This window comes from Battus philenor, unplaced genomic scaffold (assembly GCF_028537555.1).
Source record: "Battus philenor isolate CCGP_79_NKW_IND1 unplaced genomic scaffold, ilBatPhil1.0.hap1 SCAF_5, whole genome shotgun sequence".
In the NCBI taxonomy this organism is placed as follows: domain Eukaryota; kingdom Metazoa; phylum Arthropoda; class Insecta; order Lepidoptera; family Papilionidae; genus Battus; species Battus philenor.
This window is the reverse complement of record NW_027181715.1, coordinates 6577888-6598744: the sequence shown is the minus strand read 5'-3', so window position 1 is coordinate 6598744 and position 20857 is coordinate 6577888. Positions and strand designations below refer to the sequence as shown.

Below are 20857 nucleotides of genomic sequence, written 5' to 3'. Positions count from 1 at the left end.
AAAAAATTTTTTAATTTATTAATTTATCTTGTTCATTTATGGAGATTTATACATTATCATCTATTGGTGGCATCCTTCCCGAACATTTTAAATACAACCGGTTGGAAATGTCTTGTATCGTTTTTCAACGACTATAGCAAAACCTTTCAGGGAAAACGTCCTACGCTCTGCTAAAATTGTTTTGATTACTGATAAACGTAAAACATTCTTTACTTTGGACTATTTGCACAAAAAGCAAAGCTTTATATGTATATTTTTTAATGAGATTGAAAGTGTCTACTCTCGAAAGTATATTTAGAAATCAACGTGAATTAGAAAATTACGGCGAGCAAAGGATCGGAATTACCATCTTCAATTAATCAGTCATGATTCTTCAATCCTCAATATTTCGATTGACCAGCGTTAACTAGATATACAACATACAATAACAATATATCTAGTGACTTTAATGACTTTAACAATAAAAATCCATGACGTCGTCCAATAAAACTATGGTTGTCGTACCCGAGTGATTTATTACGTTTCAGCTTGAATTCTTTTTATGGGTATCTTTCTCTTTTATTCTAATAAATAAATAAAACATTTAATCTATGAATGGTTAACATGTCCAGGCCGTCGCGATTTGTCGTTCTTTTAAATAAAATATAAAAAATGACTACGGTTTTAATTATGTAAAATTAAATCAATGTTTTACTTTTACAGTTACAATCTCCGAATGGTGCGTCGTCGCGGCCATCGAGTGTGTCCAGCGGTGGGAACGGAAGCACCTGTTCGAGCAAAGCTAAAGTGCCACAAAACTTTGGTTACGTAAAGAGACAAAATGGCGGACAGCCACCACCGCCTCCGACGAATGGTCCTCCACAACATGGTCATGGTAAATATCTATATCATCATCATTTCAGTCGCAAGATGTCCACCGACAGATACAGCCCACCTCCATAGACTTCCCATAGGATAGATCACACATAGCCTACATTTAATTAACCTTTCGACGAAGTTAACCAAATCGTTTGTCCAACACGTGGCAGGACGTTCTAAGTTGTAGTTATCGCTCCGTATTCTTCACCCTTTCTTCTTTAAAAACAACAAATGATTGTTCAGATTGTTCAATAATTGAATTTAGTGTAATTATTAAAATAGAGATAATTACTATAAAACGAAATGAAAAAGTACATGCTCGGATAGATTAATTTCAGAAAAAACTAGAAAATATCGTGTATAATTTTTAAATTAAAAAGGTATACTTAAATTATATTGCCTTTTAATGCAATGAGCATTAGGGCCTGTGAGTGTTTGAGTAATTTGTTTATTTTTTTAATAAAAGTTGTTATTGCGAAAAATCTAAACGATATAAATTTATTTTCCTATAAATCACTGAAAACTTTTTAATTAAATGTTAGATTAAATAATGCTCGTGTAATTTTCAGGAGGAAGAACTGCTCAAGTATCAGCTGTACCGAGAACTAAAGTAAAAGTATCCGGGGGAACGCAAACGTGCACACAAGATCTACAAATTCATAGTAAGTATTATGTTATTCCTATCAGCTGAAATGATTATAGTAAAGTTACTGTGAAGCGTCTTTAGTGCTCTACTGAACCTTATGAAGTAAAAATTACATGTACTCGATGGTTGATTATAACAGAAAAGGTTTAGCTTTATGCTTACCTGAAGCTTTTATGTAATAAGCTTTGAAATTATTGCCAATTAATATTTTTTTATTAGTAGATAAAAGGAAACTGTGAACGAAAAACAAATAGCTTACATTTTCTTTCAAGAAAATCAAGATTATTAAAGGTTAAAAGTACGTAATGAAAAATGTTAATGGAACTCTTGGTAAATAAAAAAAAATAATTTTGAATGTCTTTTAGAAGTCTGTTAAATATAATCGACATTGAAAATAATTAACGTGTATGATACAATACTGATGAAGTTAAATATATTTCACACGCAAAGCTGCAACTAAATTGTTTTTTTTTTAAATTCTGTTGTAGAAAACGGTATTGGTCCTAAATCGTATTCTTTGGGAGGTACAGCGGCAGCGCAGCTTTCGGCCTCGGTCCGAGAAAGACTTCTTGGTTCGCAATCTCTACCCAAACCGGGAACTCACGAATTTGCGGCGTTATTTCATCACCATAGGTAATTTTTTATTCATAAATATATTTTTTGTTTTAATTACTATTTTAGCTTGGAATAATTCTCGGCATCGAATAATGAACGTGGAGATTTGTAGACAAGTTGAAGTGGTAATAAACAGGCACATAGCGCACAGAATGACCGCTGGGGCCTACGGTCCGGTAATAACACTGACTAGCAGACTCTTTACCGGTCTTATTGGAAATCTATAGAGAAGGCCTATGTCCAGCTTTGGACGTCTTACAACCGAAATGTTTATGATGTTGATGGAATAATTTAAACTACAATCAAAATATACTTATATTTAATATGCATCGCGTAGTAATCCAACAATATGGACCGAGACTTGCGACTGTACGTCGCGAATTAGATTCCTGGGTTACAATCTTTCGTAAATCACACTATGTGCATTAATAAATTACGATTACCTCTGTTTAAAAACAAGCTTACAGAGGATGATCTTAATGGTATATCCTCCCATAGATATTTTTGGGTGAGGCCTATGCAGTAGGCGGCTGAAACGACATACGGGCATCGTATTGGTTTACGGCACTAAAAACAATTAATTTAAATGAATTCGTTATGACGACGTAGTTATTAATTTATACTCGAATCACAAGTCATCTAGTTACATCATCACAGCTGCAATTCCATAAGTCTATGATACTATTGTCCTTCAGACCAATTAAATAGTAATCTTCATACCGACTAACTAACTGTATTATAGCCTTTATTACTACGTAACAAGAGAACATTACTAAATTAAAAAAGGACTAACTCATTTACGCTTCTGTAGTCGGTTTCGTTTTCATTCCTTATTATACGTTTACTTAGATTAAATAATTATCTAATCTCTTCATTGTTCTTAATTATATGTTATATATACCCTCGACTAACTCGAATAATAACTGTACAAATCAGTGTACATAACATAATTTTAACATTTTGTTTCCTTGTTTAAAATATAACTTTTTTAATATCATTAAAACACGCTCGCTACAAACAATACCGCAAAAAATATTTTATTACAAGTTTATATACAATATCTGCGAAAAGAATATTGTTATTTAGCACTTATTGGGCATCAATGGCCATATAGATAAATGGATAGTTCATATTTCTATTTTAAAGGTAAGAAATACTTGCACGGTCATCCCATGCGCTAATCAATATTGAAGAAACCTTATCAGTGTCATGGTTTGTTTGGACAAGATTTCTACAATCTCTAAGCCCGTGGGAATATTTCAATTTAGTTATAACGTACAAACCATGGGGATCGGTAGTTTTGGCCACTAAGAAATTTATAATAATAGTAAGGCAGTTATATTCCTATATTGTATTTATTGGAAATTTTTACGTGTTAACTTTTTTATTAATCAATTTTTATTTTTGTCAGAATCACTCCGAGAGGCGGTATGAAGATCAGCGATGGAAGTCTTTCTGATACTCAAACGTATTCCGAAGTCAAATCCGATTATGGGATACCCTACGCACCGTGGCTACGACATAGGTATGGATTTATTTAATTGTATAATTTAATTATGTATCTATTCAAGTATGAATGTGAGTGACGTGTAAAAATAACAGATGTAAATATATTTATATATACATATATGGATAGACATTATTATGTTTTCATTGTATTATAAATGATCATAGTTGTATGTCATCCCTTGACCATATCCTCTATGCTTAATATGTGTGAGCATTTTGTGTAAGACTCAGGTTTGGTATTAACACAAAGTGTGACACACAAACCTATACTCATTTATACACGCTTCTGCAGTCCCTATAGTATGGCCAGTTGTTAAATTAAAAAGAAGATGTTAAAGGCAACTGGTCAGCATGTGACCCTTCATTTCTTTCGCCCATTTCAGCAACACATACTCGGCAAGTGGTCGTCTGTCCGAGGGTGAATCAATGGAGTCCCTGACCTCGCTGCACTCGGCGCAGGCGCACAATCACACCTCATCCCCTAACTCACACCACCGCAGCTCACTCACACACAATAAGCTCATCATGCACCGAGAAGCTCAGGGCTCGAGGCTTAACAGGAGCAACAGCATTAGGTGGGTCCCATATCTCTCCTCTCATTGGCCTGTTTTCTATTTCACCAATTTCATTTGTTGTGGTTGTGGATTTTCAAAATTTGTCTTCCGAAATTTAATTTGAAATTACAGTAATAACTCACACAGTCATCCATTTCAACCGCTTGTCTGCTAACTTTAATATCATCCTGTATATAAATTTTATTATATTATCACCAATATTTCTATTTGTGTAATATAAATTGCACCTTTAATATACAGTGATTATTTAATTCATCTAATTTTAACACATTTAATTTTCTAATATGCTAAGTATAGACTGTTACGTTTTAGCTACCTCAGAGATAGGACATTTCCAAGGTACGATACACAAGGTTGGGAATTTATTACTGTTATGCTTCGAGGTGGCACGCTTAACATGAAGCGATTCATTTAATATGCATGTTTATATTAAACATGGCACGGCTTTTAATAAAAAAAAATCTTTTTCCCGTCGACGCTGTTCAAATTGTCATAATTCTTATTTTCGCCACAGGATTTTATTTTAATTTTTTTAGTTCTACAAACACTAGTCAATCATCAGGTTACTTCTCTTTGTTGCACCCATTATTTTTCTTATGTGTGTAAAATTATTGCCTTTTTCAGAATTGTAAAACGGAATAATGGCTTCTGGTATCGATCCGCTAAACTTATTGGAGTCTTTGGTGTAATCCTTGCTTCGGCCACTAATTTTTTATTATTTATATTATTTAAACGTAACGTCATTGCAGATCCACTAAATCGGAGAAATTATATCCGTCAATGCTTCAAAGATCATCGGAAAGTGATTATGAACCTTATTACTGTTTACCAGTGCAGTATGGACCAGGCGGTCAAGGTTTGTATTTTCTTTAAAATTATAATGTCATCAAAGTTAAATTCTTTTTGAGATTAAAAACAAACTTGAAATATTTTTTTATTTAATTCTAATAATTAAAAACGTTGTTAATGGTAATTACTGTTAAAAATTCATTTTAGGTCTAAATTATGGGGTGTCTGAGCCCCCATCTCCATCACCAAGGTCAGCATTAAGCCCCACGCATCAGCCTGGAAACGTAATGCACACACCAAGACATTCTCATCACTATCCTAAAAAGAATGATGAAGGTAACTTCAAATTAATCTATATTTGTACAAAATCACTACTTTTACACGTAGAGATATGTAGAAGTATAGTAGATAGCTCTATACAATAATGATATGGCTTTTTACTAAATTTGTAATTATTTTCTTTTTAAAATGTTTGTTCGTCATGTTACTATCGGAAATAATGAAAGTTTTAAAAACATGCAAGTTTAAAATGAAAATTTGAAAATAGAACTTTTCACGAATCTTTTAATGTACATAATATCAATATGCGTTTTATTTTAAATTTGAGGAAACTTAAAGAATGCGTTTCGGCGTCATTACTGATTTGACATGTGTAAATTTTTGTTGTACGATATTTTAATATTTTCGCTGCAGTCTCTTTCATCACCTTCTAAAAAATGTTGTATTACATATGTATTGAGTATTGAGGATCTCTGTTTGTAAAAAGACCTTAATGAAAAAGGCTTCTATTTTCTGCTTATCTGTCTTTGACTAAGACCATATCGTCTAGCCCTACGTTTGAAATTATATTACCATGATTTATAGAAACAACAACCTTATCTATCTCTACAGTTTCTACGTATTATTTTATACAGTACATGGTTCAACCGCATCACTGGTGTCAACGGCATCTTCACTGGCTGCTGGTGCAGGCTCTGAGGAAAGACAAGCTCACGAGGTTTGTCACTAACGTTTTGTTTTCAAATTTAAATTCAAAATAACTTTATTCAAGTAGGTATCTACATGATCTTTAGAATCGTCGTATATTTTAACATAAGCTGTGACCTACCACTGGTTCAAAACGTTCATCTATTGAGAAGATACCGCCAGAAATGCAATAGCTACTCTTGTGAATGAGATTTAAAAATTTTTAATGTGTACATATGGATCTTGTAAATGAGTCATCAAATCTGGTATGTAAACAAAATTATTGTATGACATGTATATTCTACATGTTTTTTTAAGTCTGTCATCTTTTCGTAAAGTAGTGTATGAACTTTCATAGCACACAAATATCTATTATTCCTTAATTTAAGTAAATTATTAGGAGTAATATTTATTTATTTACTTTATTGGAGATAGACAGTAACAAAAGGCAGTAAGAAAGTACAAACTTAGAAGCTTAGAAATATACTATATATTATTACGATAATATATATAAATATTACGATTGCTACCTTATAACTATCTCACTAAGAACATTTAATGATTTATAGTCAAACAATGACAAAACAAATAAAAACATTACTAAATAGGGATCAAAGATTATCGTTTATATATTTATATTATGTTTGTTTACATATTTATATTATGGTTTAAATTGTATTGTGTGTACTCAATAATTTCGTACAAAATTGTCTTATTAATAGGTGGTATTTATTACGGGATAAATTCTGTAAAGGAGTCTTCCCTCTTCAACGTACCATACTATGACCGTGATAGGGACGTGCTAGGAACGTAAAGCACGTTTCTACATCGTTAAACTCTTTCTAAATCTTTTAAAACGAATTGAACGCGGTCTGTTCCGAATTCCCCGTGTGATTACGGTAAGCAACTCGTATAATGCCCGTGTTCTTAGTATTGATTATTTTTCTCTAGGTGCGAAAACTAAGGAGGGAATTGGCAGACGCTAAGGAAAAGGTTCACACTCTGACAACGCAGCTAACAACTAATGTAAGTAATAATTTTATTATGTATTTACGTTAAATGTATAAAGCCATAACGACCTTTTGAGCTCGTTCATTGGTTTGTTTGTTCTTCATAGGAAAATCAAGATTATTTCTTATCGAATATTTTTCTATTTTATATGTTTACTCGTTTGAAGGGAACAAGATGTCACGAATAAGAAGGAATTTATAAAGCGAGTATTTTGTATTAAATAACTCAAACCAAGATATTATTTCTGTGCAAAATATTAGTACAATGTAACGATAATGTAATATTCTGGATATATGATTTACTGTGTTGAGTGAATGTTTCATATTTTACTTTTTTTGTTAAAGTATTAAATTATCAAAATATCATTACTGTATTTTAAAAACATGAATTACCTACCACGTTTGTTCTTATGCACAATACAATTAAAATTAATTAAAAGCAGTAAATATAAAATATTTTTACCTAATATAACAAGGAACTCAAGTCGAATGATTATGTGGAGGTTTTTGTGACTTTTAATGGTAACTTTGCGTAAGCTCTATGAAACTGGGAAAAACTAACAGTACCCCAACACCAAATTGACGTTTGGAGAAGAAAGTTTATACGGCTTACACTTTACTTTCAACCCCTTTTTTAGTTCGAGAATTATTATTAATTTTTATTACGAATTATAAAAGTTGTTAAAAGCCTTATAAAACCTGTATGAATCCTTAGATATTACTCTCTTCATCTAGCTAAGCAGTTCCGTTCACATGAAGCCATCTAATGACTTGATTCAAAAATCGAACACTTTTGTAATAAATTTCTAAGTACTTCTGCACAATTAAGCGGCAGTTTTATAAATAATGAACTAAAGCTTAGTTCCGCATCAAATATATGTTATTTTATGTAGTCTCATAATATAAAAGAATTTGCATGCGGATTATTATGAGAGTCCGTAACGTTGTATATCTGCCTGAAAAAGATAGTTTAAAAGTATAACAGTATATCAATGAAAATACGGCGAATTTATTTTTGGTCTGTGAGATCTGGAACAAAAGATCTGCCTTGGGCAACAAGATACTCCCTTCGAAACTATTTTCTGAGCTATTGAGGAGGATAGTAAAATTTTTTCGCGCTACCTATCAATGTATACAGTGTTATTTTTAATACGATTTCCAATAATTGGTTTTGTTGGTAGTCTCTTTACTCACGATGTTTTCTTTTGACATTCGAACAATAGATATGTTATATCATTCATACAAAACACATACCACGAATTGAGCTCACGACGTACATCTCAAGTCTCTCTTCCTAACTATTAGGCTTTCAGATTGAATAATACATAATATCTAATAAATTCAGGCGTTACCTCGCGGAAGTCCACCCTAACTAAGAAAGGGACTAATATATAGCTACTTCCGCTATGCAGCAGAGTTATTGACTCGGTGTTTGGCACTAGTTGGTCTAACATCTCTTGAGGATGCTCTGTTGAGGGGTGAAATACGTGTAGAGTAGATTAACGTTGGTAGTTGGGTTTCGTATTGTTTGCCGCACGCGCATTTATCAGCGGGCTGACAGGCGCTGCACTTCATTGCACAACTACTGCTGCATAGCGGAAGTAGCTATGAATTAGTCCCTTTCTTAGTTGATACATAATATTTATTTATTCCTTATAGACAATTCAAAATGATTGACAAATAATTTAATAGTAATTAGTTTCATTGTTATAAAATATACGTTTATTCTTTTAAGACGCCATTTTAAGAAATATATTACATTCTGATAAAAGATTAACTAATTAAAATTACTTTGAATATGGGCTCGGACGTAAATCCTCAGCCTAAACATTGTGCGGCGCGAGATAACCTCGTGATCTGATAACTCGATGCTACTGCGCGGTTATATTTCGTGTTAATTTCCACTTTTATCTAATTTATCTAAGTATCAACATTTTGTAGTTGTTAAAAGAATACTTGCTATGTGCACTTTTTGGAGATTTATTTTTTGCCTCATATGACTAACCAAATTTTAAATAAAAAAAATATTACAACAACCTTTACCTCTGTAAATTGTAAATACACAATGGCGCGCGAGCTTATATATCTGTACAAAAATTAAACTCTATTGATCAAGCCATGACTTGGGGCCGACCGATTTCATTCACTCTTTTGCCATGTTTCCTTCATATTAGGTTTCTTAAAGAAAAAAAATACACAGAAACTTAAAATTTCTGAAAATGTGATAACTATTGTAGTCACGGATTTGACAGTTCTTGTCAGTCATCGGTTTGAAATTTTCGCTTTTGACAGTGGCGTCGGCCATAGTATGTTATTTATGGATACCTAAATTATTTATTTATTTATTTTACATTTAGTGAATAAATAAAGTGATCACTCTGAAATCTTTTACGTTAATTTAATTGTTTTATTTGAATATGATATGGTAGTAACTTATTATAAAAGTTTTAAACCGTATATGATTTTTTTAGTTGACACAACGTTAACTTTTTGACGATTTTACTAGTTGACTAATAAATTTTTGGTAAAAAGACTGTTTTGGTCTATAAGAAAGATATGCTATGAGCATTAGATGTTTTTCCAAATTTTACTAAATTAAAAAAAATATCTATCGATATAAAGTTGCAATTTGTACATAGCAGTTATTTGTTTTGCAAAAACTATAAATTTAAATATTGAACAGTTGCGGCCAGGTTAACACCTACCTTATTAATTAATAAGAAAAAGTTTTAATATTTTTACCTACTTTTGTGTCTAAATTCAAATATTTATACCTCAATTGCGTCTGATATATTTTTTACTTAAGCATAACTATATACCCTTCTAAATTCTTAGGCACGTATTTAAAATTACTAGAACTCGATTTTGTACATGTCAATTTTAAAAAAGGTGTTTTAATTTATTAGGTGCGGGAAAATAAAAGTGAAGCTTTTACTATTTTCCATTTCTGCACGGCACAAGAAGCTTTCTTGTGAACAAAAAAAAAACGAATTGATCGAGTCGTTCTCGAATTAACCGCGCCGATTAAAAAAAAATATATGTAGAAAAACATAGCCATTACTCTCACTACTAAACTATCCATTTCGTAAAAGTAACATTAGAAATCAAGTACAGGAAGAATCATATCAAGCGAACAGACGTCACGTCCCAGTGAATACAAGAATAGAAACTGACGTCGCTAAAATCGCATGCTAAACAGGCGAGACAATGTCGCCGGTAAGAGATCAGATAAATCGAGCTAGGCCGGGCCTGTCGCACGGCCGTGAGACGTACGGTTGCCCGTTTCCCTCCCATATCGGGCACTAGGAATGTGTGCCAAACGCCAAGCAGTCACTATCTACCATCCGAACAAGACACTACATGCTCAGTACCGTAAATCATTGCGGTAGTTTTTTTGTCCTTGATAATGGTAATGTCACGTATGTTACGGAAGACTTACAACACTTGCTTATAAGCGTTTATTTTAATTATTTTTTATTTATTTGGGGAAAATTCTGTTTGCATATCATTTCTAGCTTCACCAGATTTGATTTAGAAGAGAACTGAAGATGCTTAGCCTAGACAGTTAGCAGTAACTAAACTCGACGACAGCTTCTGGAACTTCGGCGCAGACTGTTGCATATTTGCTCAATTCGATTAGAAAATTAATCGTACATATAAAAACGAATTTTCAAACACCTTGCTCAGCCAACAACAGAAAAAATCGGTAAAAACATGGAGAAAATTAGTAAACACGAGTAGAAAAATATTTTTCTTTCCCCATATAAACTGCTAAGAGATAGTTAAAAAACCTGTGATTTAAATAAAGCATTACAATGAATTTATGTAAACATAAAATTAAAGCCGATAATATAATATATTAATATTTTTACACTAAGGTCTTTCAGTGTACGAAATACCAAATTTACTTTTGTCCGTCATCTTTCTTCATTATGAGGTCATTAAATCGATAAATAAGGTTTTTTATGTGATTATTTTCCCTTTCAATTTGATTTTACTTTATCATTTTATTTTTTGTTTTATGATATTAAATTGTTTCACTTTTATTAATTTATCTCTGCACCGCCTAACGGTTAACTGGTAGAGAATTCTTTAGGCATTACGCTTGCCACTATACATAAAATGTGTAAAAAGTATTTCAAATAAATACATAGGTATTTTCATAATATATTATATTTGGTAACATTTTTCCATTTATTGAATAATATGATCTTAGTTTGCGGTTTAACCACAAAACATGCATTGTTCCGCACGCGTGACATTATGAGTAACAGAACTCAATAGTACTGACCTATACGCTCGAATGAAACGCCTTCAAAGACAATGGAGTCACAAGAACGATGGATATTCCAAGCGTTGAATTATTTATGGCGGTGTTGTTTTATCGACCGGTGAATTAGGGTAACAAAAACAATAACCTCATACAGTTAACGAAAAGTCTGCTTTTTATTTGTCTCGTCGCATTAAACGGGCCGACACGAAAGCTGTATCAAAACAAAAGAATAGTTAGATTACTTTATCAACAATAAAAATAAGCAAAATGTGCACAGTATATTCAAGACGATTAACACGTAGAAAGTTCAGTATGTTTTAATATATAATGTACTTTGAAGAAAAAAATACCTCATGTATATTTATGTTTTTATGCATTAACATTAACGTCTTTAATGGAATAAGGAAGAGATTTTCCCGCGTTGTTTATCATGCATATCATGCCCTAATATAGACAGAATTTATTTCTATTACCTCAGACGTCATTATAATATTTTAATCTGATTCTAATTTTGTACCGTTTCTGTAATATAACCCGGTTTGCCTTTTTAATCTTTTTCTACCATTTTGCTCTTTAAAATGACACATATACTTATAATAAGTCACAAGCTTATGATTATAACAATCTTTCACAAAAAAATTTGCTGGTGAAAGATGTTATGGACTTCGTTTAAATGTCTATTATATTTTTTTATAATTATTTTTCAATACTGGTAAAGCATAAAATATTTTTAAAATTATTATTTAGCATTTTAAAGTTTTGGAGCCACAGACAAAATTCGAAAACTATAATGTTTCATTATTTTACCAAGCAATATTTGATAGGTAGATCATGTATTATTGTAACTTTTTTATTTTTTATCTTTTGTTCATTTCACAAAATTATATAATTTTTTATTCATCTATTTTATAATTATATGTTTAAAAAGTAAGCTTTTTCAAACGATCATGCACCTAACTTGTTTAAGGTAATTTTTAAATTAAAAAATGATACGATGTTTATGTTATAAAACGAATCTCGAATTACGAAAAGCCCGTTACAAATAGTAATATGAAACATATAAGGTATTTGAGGACAGTTTTGAGTCATATATATTTTTAACGAAAACTTAATAAAAGACCCCTAATAACTATAAAAATGAAATATTGACAATCAACATTGTTAAAAGTAATTAAAGACAATATGCTATATACATTTTAAATAGCGTTGATATTGTATCAATTGGTCTCAATGGATATTAAATTCAATGCGTCGGCAGTTCTCGTCTCGACGCATTATGCCGATGTTTCTTGCTGGGGGAGATGTCGATTTTTACTTAATTGAATATCGATGGAGTCATTTTATGTATGAATTTCAAATGATTACTTTCATTCATAAAACATTTAAATTTATGATATTTGTATTCTTCTGTACAATCATTTATAACGGTTTAAATGGGTAAGTTTAAGTTAGAGAAAAAGGTCAACAGCGTTCCGTAAACTACGAAATATCTTTTCATCCAAAAATCTTCGACAAATGTGTGTTAGAAGTGATGATGCCCTATGCCTTGAAATGTGGTCTGTCACTCTGGACCTCATTGGCAAGCTCAGTCATTCAACGATGATCATGGAGAGGACTAAGCTTGGGATATCTTTAATCATCAGATTCGATCAATCGGAAATGGGACCTGAATTGTCAAGCGTAACGGCGAGTTTAAATAGCAGTGGGGAGGGTACAAAGTGCGCGAAATAGATCGCTACTGTGGCCTTTATATTCTGTAGTGGAGACTCTCCTGTAGCGGAGAGTGAAAAGCGCAGCCTCTGACATCTAGTCGCAAGGTGAACAGACTTTGTATGCAAGACGTTAACCAACCAGCTCTATGGAAATTTACATGGGATATCAATGTCCGGTAGCCGTTGTACTACGGCTAAAGTGATGATAAAAATGACTCTAAAATAAATTATAATAATACTAAAACATTTATAATAGTACTAACGAGAATGATACTAACAAATGACACCATTTTCGATTTACTACTGTACGGTAAATCAAACATGTGAAATGGGCGAAGGGTCACGATCTCATAATTCTGGCTAAATGTAAAACAAACAGTTTAATGTTGTTATTTCGTATTGTGCGTAATGAGGACCGGACATCCAATTGCCGAACCAATTACGTTATGAGGCATTCGATCTTAGTGCGTAGGGTTGGCAAATACCTGTCTACGAACAAAAGCCTGATAAGTTTAATCAATACTGTAATTAAAAGACTGAAGAAAATTACATGCGACCGAGTTAGAAAAATATTTGATTTTTTTTTAACCATCTTTTATTAGATCTGGCTTACATTGCTGCCGAGGTGATAATTATAAATTCTGTAGATTCGAGGAAGTAAAGCACAGATAACCCCGAGCCTAAAGCCTTTTTAAAGGTAGCGAAGGTCATGGACTCCCTGGAGAGCCTCGACTCAGGCCGCTATGTACAACAATTTTACTGGATCGGAAAAAGGCGTAGCGTCCTCGAGGAGTGACTCGATCTTCGCATCATCATCATTCATCGATAATACTTGAAGATACTGCCTGTCTAACACTGCTAATATTAATAACTATCTTGTTTTTGCATTATCCTATTTTTTTTCTTTTGAATGTAAATGTGCTTTTGGACATTTTTTTAAAAAATAACGTGTCAATGATACTTTTTTTTACCTTTCTTTACGAAATATATAACTGTCAAAAATTTAACCAATTATTTCAGAATAATTTTGTAACAGCATCCTAAACAACATATCGATTTAATTATCTTGATTAAAAATTTAAAAAATATTGTATTTTGATGTCTGCAATTTTTAAATGTCAGAAAAATCTATTACTTTATTGTAGAGACAATAAATGCCTGTCCTTGCTGCTTCATGAAATTGTTATGAGTTTGCAAACTTGAGCGGCATACGGGTAGTCCGTTGGCTTCATTCCAACCGATACCAAGGACGCTCCTTGTTTATTTTTAATTATTTAAATTGAACGCCCTATGTTTTGTAACATGTTACGAATAAACCGTTTGATTACTATTCAATAGTTATACATGTTTGTACGTGTTTTAAGGAAACAATGAATTTATGCATCCTATTCATGTTATTTTTATTTCTAAACTACTGAAGTTTCCGTTTGATATTGAACATCAAAAACTAATATTTATCGTTTCTTTTTATCATGATCTTTTGAACTTAAAATCTATTTTGTGTTAGAAGTTTTCTTCTCTTTCTCACTTCATTATAATGGGTACGTTTTCGTTTATTTTTATATTTACTTACAATCTAAATGAATTAGTTTCCGTATTTATATTTATCAATTATTAATGTTTGAAACTCTTCGTTTTGTGGCAGTAACATGAACAAAGTGTTGTTATGGTATGTCGTTATGAAGTGGCCGGTATTAATCCAGGTAATTTCCACAAAAAATACAGCTATTAAATTTAATATTTTGTCTGTCTAAGGTATTCTTTGTCACGTGCGAAATATGACGCGGTCTAATTACGCCGTAGTAATTGTTTGAACGAATTCTTGCATTTGTTTGCATTGGCCAAACAAAAAGTCCGCTGTGGCCGTGTTTGTGCCGCGCGTGGAGAGACGTTATCATTTGTAACATGAGACCGTGCCCCATAAATCTTCTTGTGTGACGGCACTTGCGCAACAAGTGGCAGAGGGATATCGTTTTTGCTTCACTTATTATATCACTTTTATTATAACTTATTGATCATTAAAATGGTTTTTGTTTAACTATAATGAATTACAATTGTATATGGCAACTTCTAATCTCAACTTTATCAATATACTCTGTTCGCGTTAGGAATGCCCTGTTCTTTAATTGTTTTGCATATGTATATACTGATCACTAAATGTACGTAGCAGTTTGACTAAAGCTAATGAAAAAAGTGGAATTTGGATGATTTACAATAGTAACAACAATGAATCTGTAACTGGTCACTGTGAACTTGACTTTCCAATTAGAAACGATTTGATTCATTACGGAGCCTGGCTAGCCCAGCGGAGGATGATAATTCACTGCTATTTAAAAACTAAATATAATTATAAGTCAAATATATTATAGTATTTGCTCCACACAGCAAACAATAAGAACCTAAGAGGACAAATAAAATTATCATTGCTATAATTATGTCATTTGTAAAGGCTACAACAGATGATAATGATAATGGTGTCTACTGATTGCTGTTAAAAAGTTAAAAGAATAGCTTTCGTATATATTGTGATGTATGTTGATTATTTTATGCCAAAAGATTTGAATTTTACTTCTCCATATTATTAATTTAAAACATTATTAAAAGTTCATTTTTTTTATTTTAAAAGTTGAAAGTAATACTTTTTATCTTTTGAATTGATTTTTATTTAGTTCAAAAAGTTGTCTATGTCATGGTCTTCTTTGAACACGCACCCTTTGTAATTCTGTCCCTATACGCGACTAACCAATAGATGTTACGCTTTGCCTTGGCGCAGCCGTTGCATCGGGTTCCGTGACTTAGGTCGACTGTACAACCGCGAACTGTGTTCACATTTTTATTTTGTACCTTATACCGTGGAGTTAAGACTGAGAAGTTTTCACTTATTGTTCGCGACTGTACTACACAACTGTCTACAGCAAGGCATAAACATAAACTAGTACGACGTGAACGTTGGACAAGGGAGGACGTGCGTGAGTTCGTCTCTCTTGATATATACGTTAACTCTCCAAAACAAACAAATGAACTTTTGTGCCAATATTGTGATTTATGTGATTAGTACAGTTCAGTGATTCACAGTGAACCTAATAAATATATGCGACATGCGGTATTTGCTAAATTACGATATTTATTCTTGCTTTTTAAGCTCCCTGTGAGCGAAACTTGTTTGATTACGATTTGTTGTTTTGTTGCTAGGACATCCGGGAGTATCCTGGAACTACTATATTATAATTATTTTATTTTAATTTTACCAAATAGGTTTTTATTTTAAATTACTCTATAACTTAAAACGTATTTTAGATTTCATAACATGGTCCAAGAGTTTGAAAAAATTATCTATATACTCAAGAGCAGGTAAAAGCATCCCTTTTCTTTGATAATGGTTTTAGAGCCCCCTGTTCCGCTCTTCGGACCCGGATTTTGTGTCACATCCTCTATTGTGCTTGCAGCTTTTGTTCAAAGCCCGTCTATATACAAACAACCTGCTGATCAACAATTACATTTTTTTTAATACAAAACACTAAAACTACGGTTACGTTGCCAATTTAAGGGAATTGTAGCGGCGACCTGTCCTAAAACAAACATCAAAGCGTTGAATCAGTTTATGAGCATCTGGTTTTATTTGGCCAAATGTTTGGGATACGCTTCAACTCGTTTGATGTGTTTTATGTTAATAGTTTAACATGCATTTCACTTTATTTGTAATACAATATTGTTTTAAAAACATATTACATTATTAGGCGAATTTCTAGTAATTATTCACATATAATTATGATAAAAGTATTAATAAAATGATATATTTAAAAAGTATAAATGTTCGTATAACGGGATGAATAGTATATTAAAAAAAAAAATTTTAATACTGGCCAGTTTATCGTTGAACCTTTTGACATTATGTTCCAAGGTTAAATATAAGTATCATTATTGCTCGAGTATCTTGTCGGATGTTGGAGACGCAATATATTAGCGCTATTATTACTCCGCTAACCGTGCTACGCTGTGTCGAAATCGTCACCAAATAAACCACAAGGTTCCATCGGCCTAAATACGCAACCCGGAGCATAACATCGGTTAAGTCTTCCTAATCCTCCGCCAAACATACAAAACAAGCACGTGTAATTCTTACTCTATTTAACATGTCACTTGAGTCAGAGATTGCACGCTTATCAGGGTTTAAAGCGCTCCTCAAAGTAATAATTTCACTAAAGACTTTATTATCGTTAAATTTGTAAAGGTAAAAGAGACCATATTTAATGTTTACTTCAATTGGTAATTTAATTACATTATAGACACGTGCCGTTATCACTTCTATAATAAAAAAATATCTTGAATATCGCGTCTTATCATTAATCAACGCATTCGCTTTAGAACACTGTTGTACATTTTATAAACCTTGCTATGGTTGAGGAAGCGAATGCAATTTTTAGTATTATTTAAAGAACAGGAAGATTGCGAGCCGCGTTTAGTGCCAGTTACAATACGTTGTCTTCAATCGTCGAAGCGCCTCCTCGCCACTTTCAATTGAGGTTAATTCATATGGAGACGGGCCACAGATCCCTAGCGCCCCTGCATTATTTAAACGTTCAATAAACTAAATAGCCTAGCAAGTTTAGCTCGTATTCATAAATGAATGTTGCGATTTATATGGTGTTATCGATTTTGATAATGAAAAACATGCAATTTCAACAGAGAAAATTATTTCCAAAGCTATATGTCTGTAAGCGTAGAACATGTTAACAGTAAGAAGACATATTTTTTTTTTTATTTTCATTAAACAAGAATCACAAATAAATTAATGCGCGATATAAATCGCGTAGACATAACCGTAAGCAAATAAAATATTTAGCAACTGGAATTATATGTTTATTCTGTGTACAAAAAGGTACAGACTCGATTGTAGAACAGAGAATAAACTCATAATAAATCAAAAATAAAATACACCTATTCGATTAAATGGATAGTTTTTTTATTACTCATGAATGTTTCATATTAAATGAAACTAATTCCGGATAAAACTAATTAAAAATGTTTTATTTTAAACAAATGAATCCGACATTCGTACAAAATAACAACCGAAAACAGGAAGGAAATATAATTGGAAATTATATCAGTAATTATTTTATCCTCGAACCAACTACGGATGAATGAATAGAAATCAGATAGAGATTAACATATGACATATTTAGCAATCTTGATATATTTTTCTATTTATTGTTCAAACTATACGTCAATTTAATAACACGATTAATAAGTATCATAATCTTTGTTAAATAAAATAAGCTAGAACTTTTTTTATACACAGAAACAAATTAATAATGATAATAATCGACGCATAAAAAAGATAATGACGTACATTATGAGGGTCATCAGGTTACATTTGTATTATTTTTGGTATAACGATCGTTAATTGTGCATATTTTTTATTATTTTATGTACAATTTGAGGCGTAATTTTAAAACACACACAGCTGTGAAGATCGTTTATTTTTTGTAAATTAGGCACTCAAATGGACTAGGAGTAAACAAAACAAATTTTTCGTCAAAATGTTTAAGATTACCAACTAAAACCGTTGTCCGAGTCACGTTATAAATTAATGGATAAATTAGAGTAAATATAAGTTTAATTTTCTATTCAAGAGATTGATCAATGAGTAAATAAAACTATAAAACCAGTTCGATAAATGTTACGTCACATCGAACCGTTTACGTTGACCTTCACGGATATAAATTATAGAAGATCTAAAAAAGATATCATCCATTTACTTTATCATAAATTATTTGAGAACAGAATTATAAAATACATAGCGTATGTACATACGTACAAGTGGCTACAATTTCAAAATAAAAGTAAATGAGGAATATAAATAAACTTGAAATCAGTACGTGTAAATTTTAAAGTTTGTTCGTACCGAAATTTTTAAAAGCGTTGAAAATTACTTCTGCCTTTTTTATCTGTTACCGCAACCGGTTAAGACGAATATTGCCAAAAGGACAAAACATTATTTGGATTTTACACTTTATGTAGCATGTTTCGAAATTCATATGATTTTATCTCGTTAATGAATCTTGTAATACGAACTATTTAGTTGTGACACCTTATTAAATTAAAAAGATAAGTGACATTAAGTAACTCGAAAGGAAGTATAACGTTTGTTTGACGAAAACATTTATGAATGTATTCCAATGTGTCTGAGTACATATGCTTCCTCTCACCTAACTGGTTTTTAAAGCGTGCTGGCGATGTAGGTAGCAATATCCGTAAGTGGTTTTTCCATTATCCCACACATTGGCGGTGAGGAAGGAAGCTCTACAAAGCGGGTTCACGTCATATCTAGTCAGGAAGTGGCAGTGGCATATCCACTTAACTGCCTCTAAGCGGGTATTATAAACAAGTTGTACTAAGCATTTATCGTTGACTATTGCTTACCCTCTTTAAGTACACGGTGGTCTTGCCCACGTCGACTTAGTATGAAATGCTAGCGAATGCACAACTGTAATTTTTTATCTTATGATGCGTCGACGAATTTAATTTTATAATTACGTTGCATCGTTATTATCGCAGCAGCAGGAACTTGAAATTTAATCCGACATGATTGCGTTTATAATTTTCTCTTAAGTAGTCGTAACGGTTACACTGCAATAATTTTTTTATAACTTCCTTCTACTAAACGTTGACACTTACATTGCTATATCAATAATTTTTTTCTCTAAATGTATCGTACATATCTGAGCACATTATTTGATTGGTACCTTTTTCTCAAGATTCTAAATTTGTAAGGTGTTTCGCGAGACAACAATTCTTATTTATTGGTTTCAGCCGAAATAATATGAAACTTATCAAGATATTCATAAACAAATCAAGCGTTTAAAATACAAGTTAATTGGTTATAGGTGCAACAGCTTTACAGGGGTAGTTATGTCAATGAAAAATTATATACAAAAATCAATGGATTCGGAAATAATATAAAACCTAACGATATTAAATTAATAAAGGGTATTTGGAAATGGGTGGTATACATTTACCCTTATAAACGATCACTATGTATATGGAAAAAATAATAGAACTGACTTCATGTTCATTAGTAAGTAAATTTGTTAACAGGCAGTAGGTTAGAGGTCGTCTAAATGCCCTTATAAAATCCATACCCTCGTTGACACAGTACGTACACGCATTTAACAAGCAAACAATGCGCCAAGCCCACACGTCTCATTCGCCTCTTTACGATGTCGACGACTAAATTTGCTTTTGTCATACGTTTACCGAGGCAATTTGCAATGGGTATGCTAGCCATGTGATCGCGTATTTCATTCGAATCGTTTCGGTTCACTAAGATTTCAGTTCGACTGGCGCCTCGTAAATGTTTTGGAATTGAAGCTTTATGGTAATGAGGAACGTGATGCCGCGAACGTATTTGTCATGTCGTGCTATAGGATCACATTTATTTTCGGTATCGTAAATTTTGTTATATTTTATATATATAACTATAATACGCTTGCACAATTTTCGTTATTTACGAACTGTTTCGTTTAAATAATGATATACACGGAATCCATACAGCAATATAGAATACACGATGAATACTTATGAGAAGCAATGTATAGTAATATACAAGGTGGACCATGAATTAGTTAATTTTAAAAACACTAGACAAATTTTAAAATATGTTTACATACTGGCCAGGGAATTCGATGGAATTTATTTATAGTATATCAGCAAAATCTTTATAATCTGCTGAACGATTTAGGCGTGATAAATGAACATAAGCTCGTTTATGGAACCGGCTTCTAAAACATGTGGGATCATTTCAGATTAGATTAAGTAGAGAGAGAAGTCTGGTAGGTAAAGGTGCACAAATATATTAAATATTTATATATATATATATATGTATATATATATATATATATTTA

The 20857-nt window shown here is 32.0% G+C and overlaps 1 protein-coding gene across 4 annotated transcripts in view; it reads left to right on the top strand.

Moving 5' to 3' along the window:
- sick (sickie) overlaps positions 1 to 20857 on the top strand; it is a 192650-nt gene that overhangs the window by 141178 nt on the left and 30615 nt on the right. For 3 of the 4 annotated variants that reach the window (XM_068772957.1, XM_068772953.1, XM_068772956.1), the window contains 9 exons: positions 703 to 874; positions 1428 to 1520; positions 1993 to 2137; positions 3531 to 3644; positions 4012 to 4203; positions 4953 to 5059; positions 5200 to 5328; positions 5907 to 5989; positions 6910 to 6984. In XM_068772957.1, coding sequence (XP_068629058.1) covers positions 703 to 874; positions 1428 to 1520; positions 1993 to 2137; positions 3531 to 3644; positions 4012 to 4203; positions 4953 to 5059; positions 5200 to 5328; positions 5907 to 5989; positions 6910 to 6984 — 1110 coding nt within the window. The remainder of the gene's footprint in view (positions 1 to 702; positions 875 to 1427; positions 1521 to 1992; positions 2138 to 3530; positions 3645 to 4011; positions 4204 to 4952; positions 5060 to 5199; positions 5329 to 5906; positions 5990 to 6909; positions 6985 to 20857) is intronic. The other variant, XM_068772955.1, reaches the window with a different exon arrangement.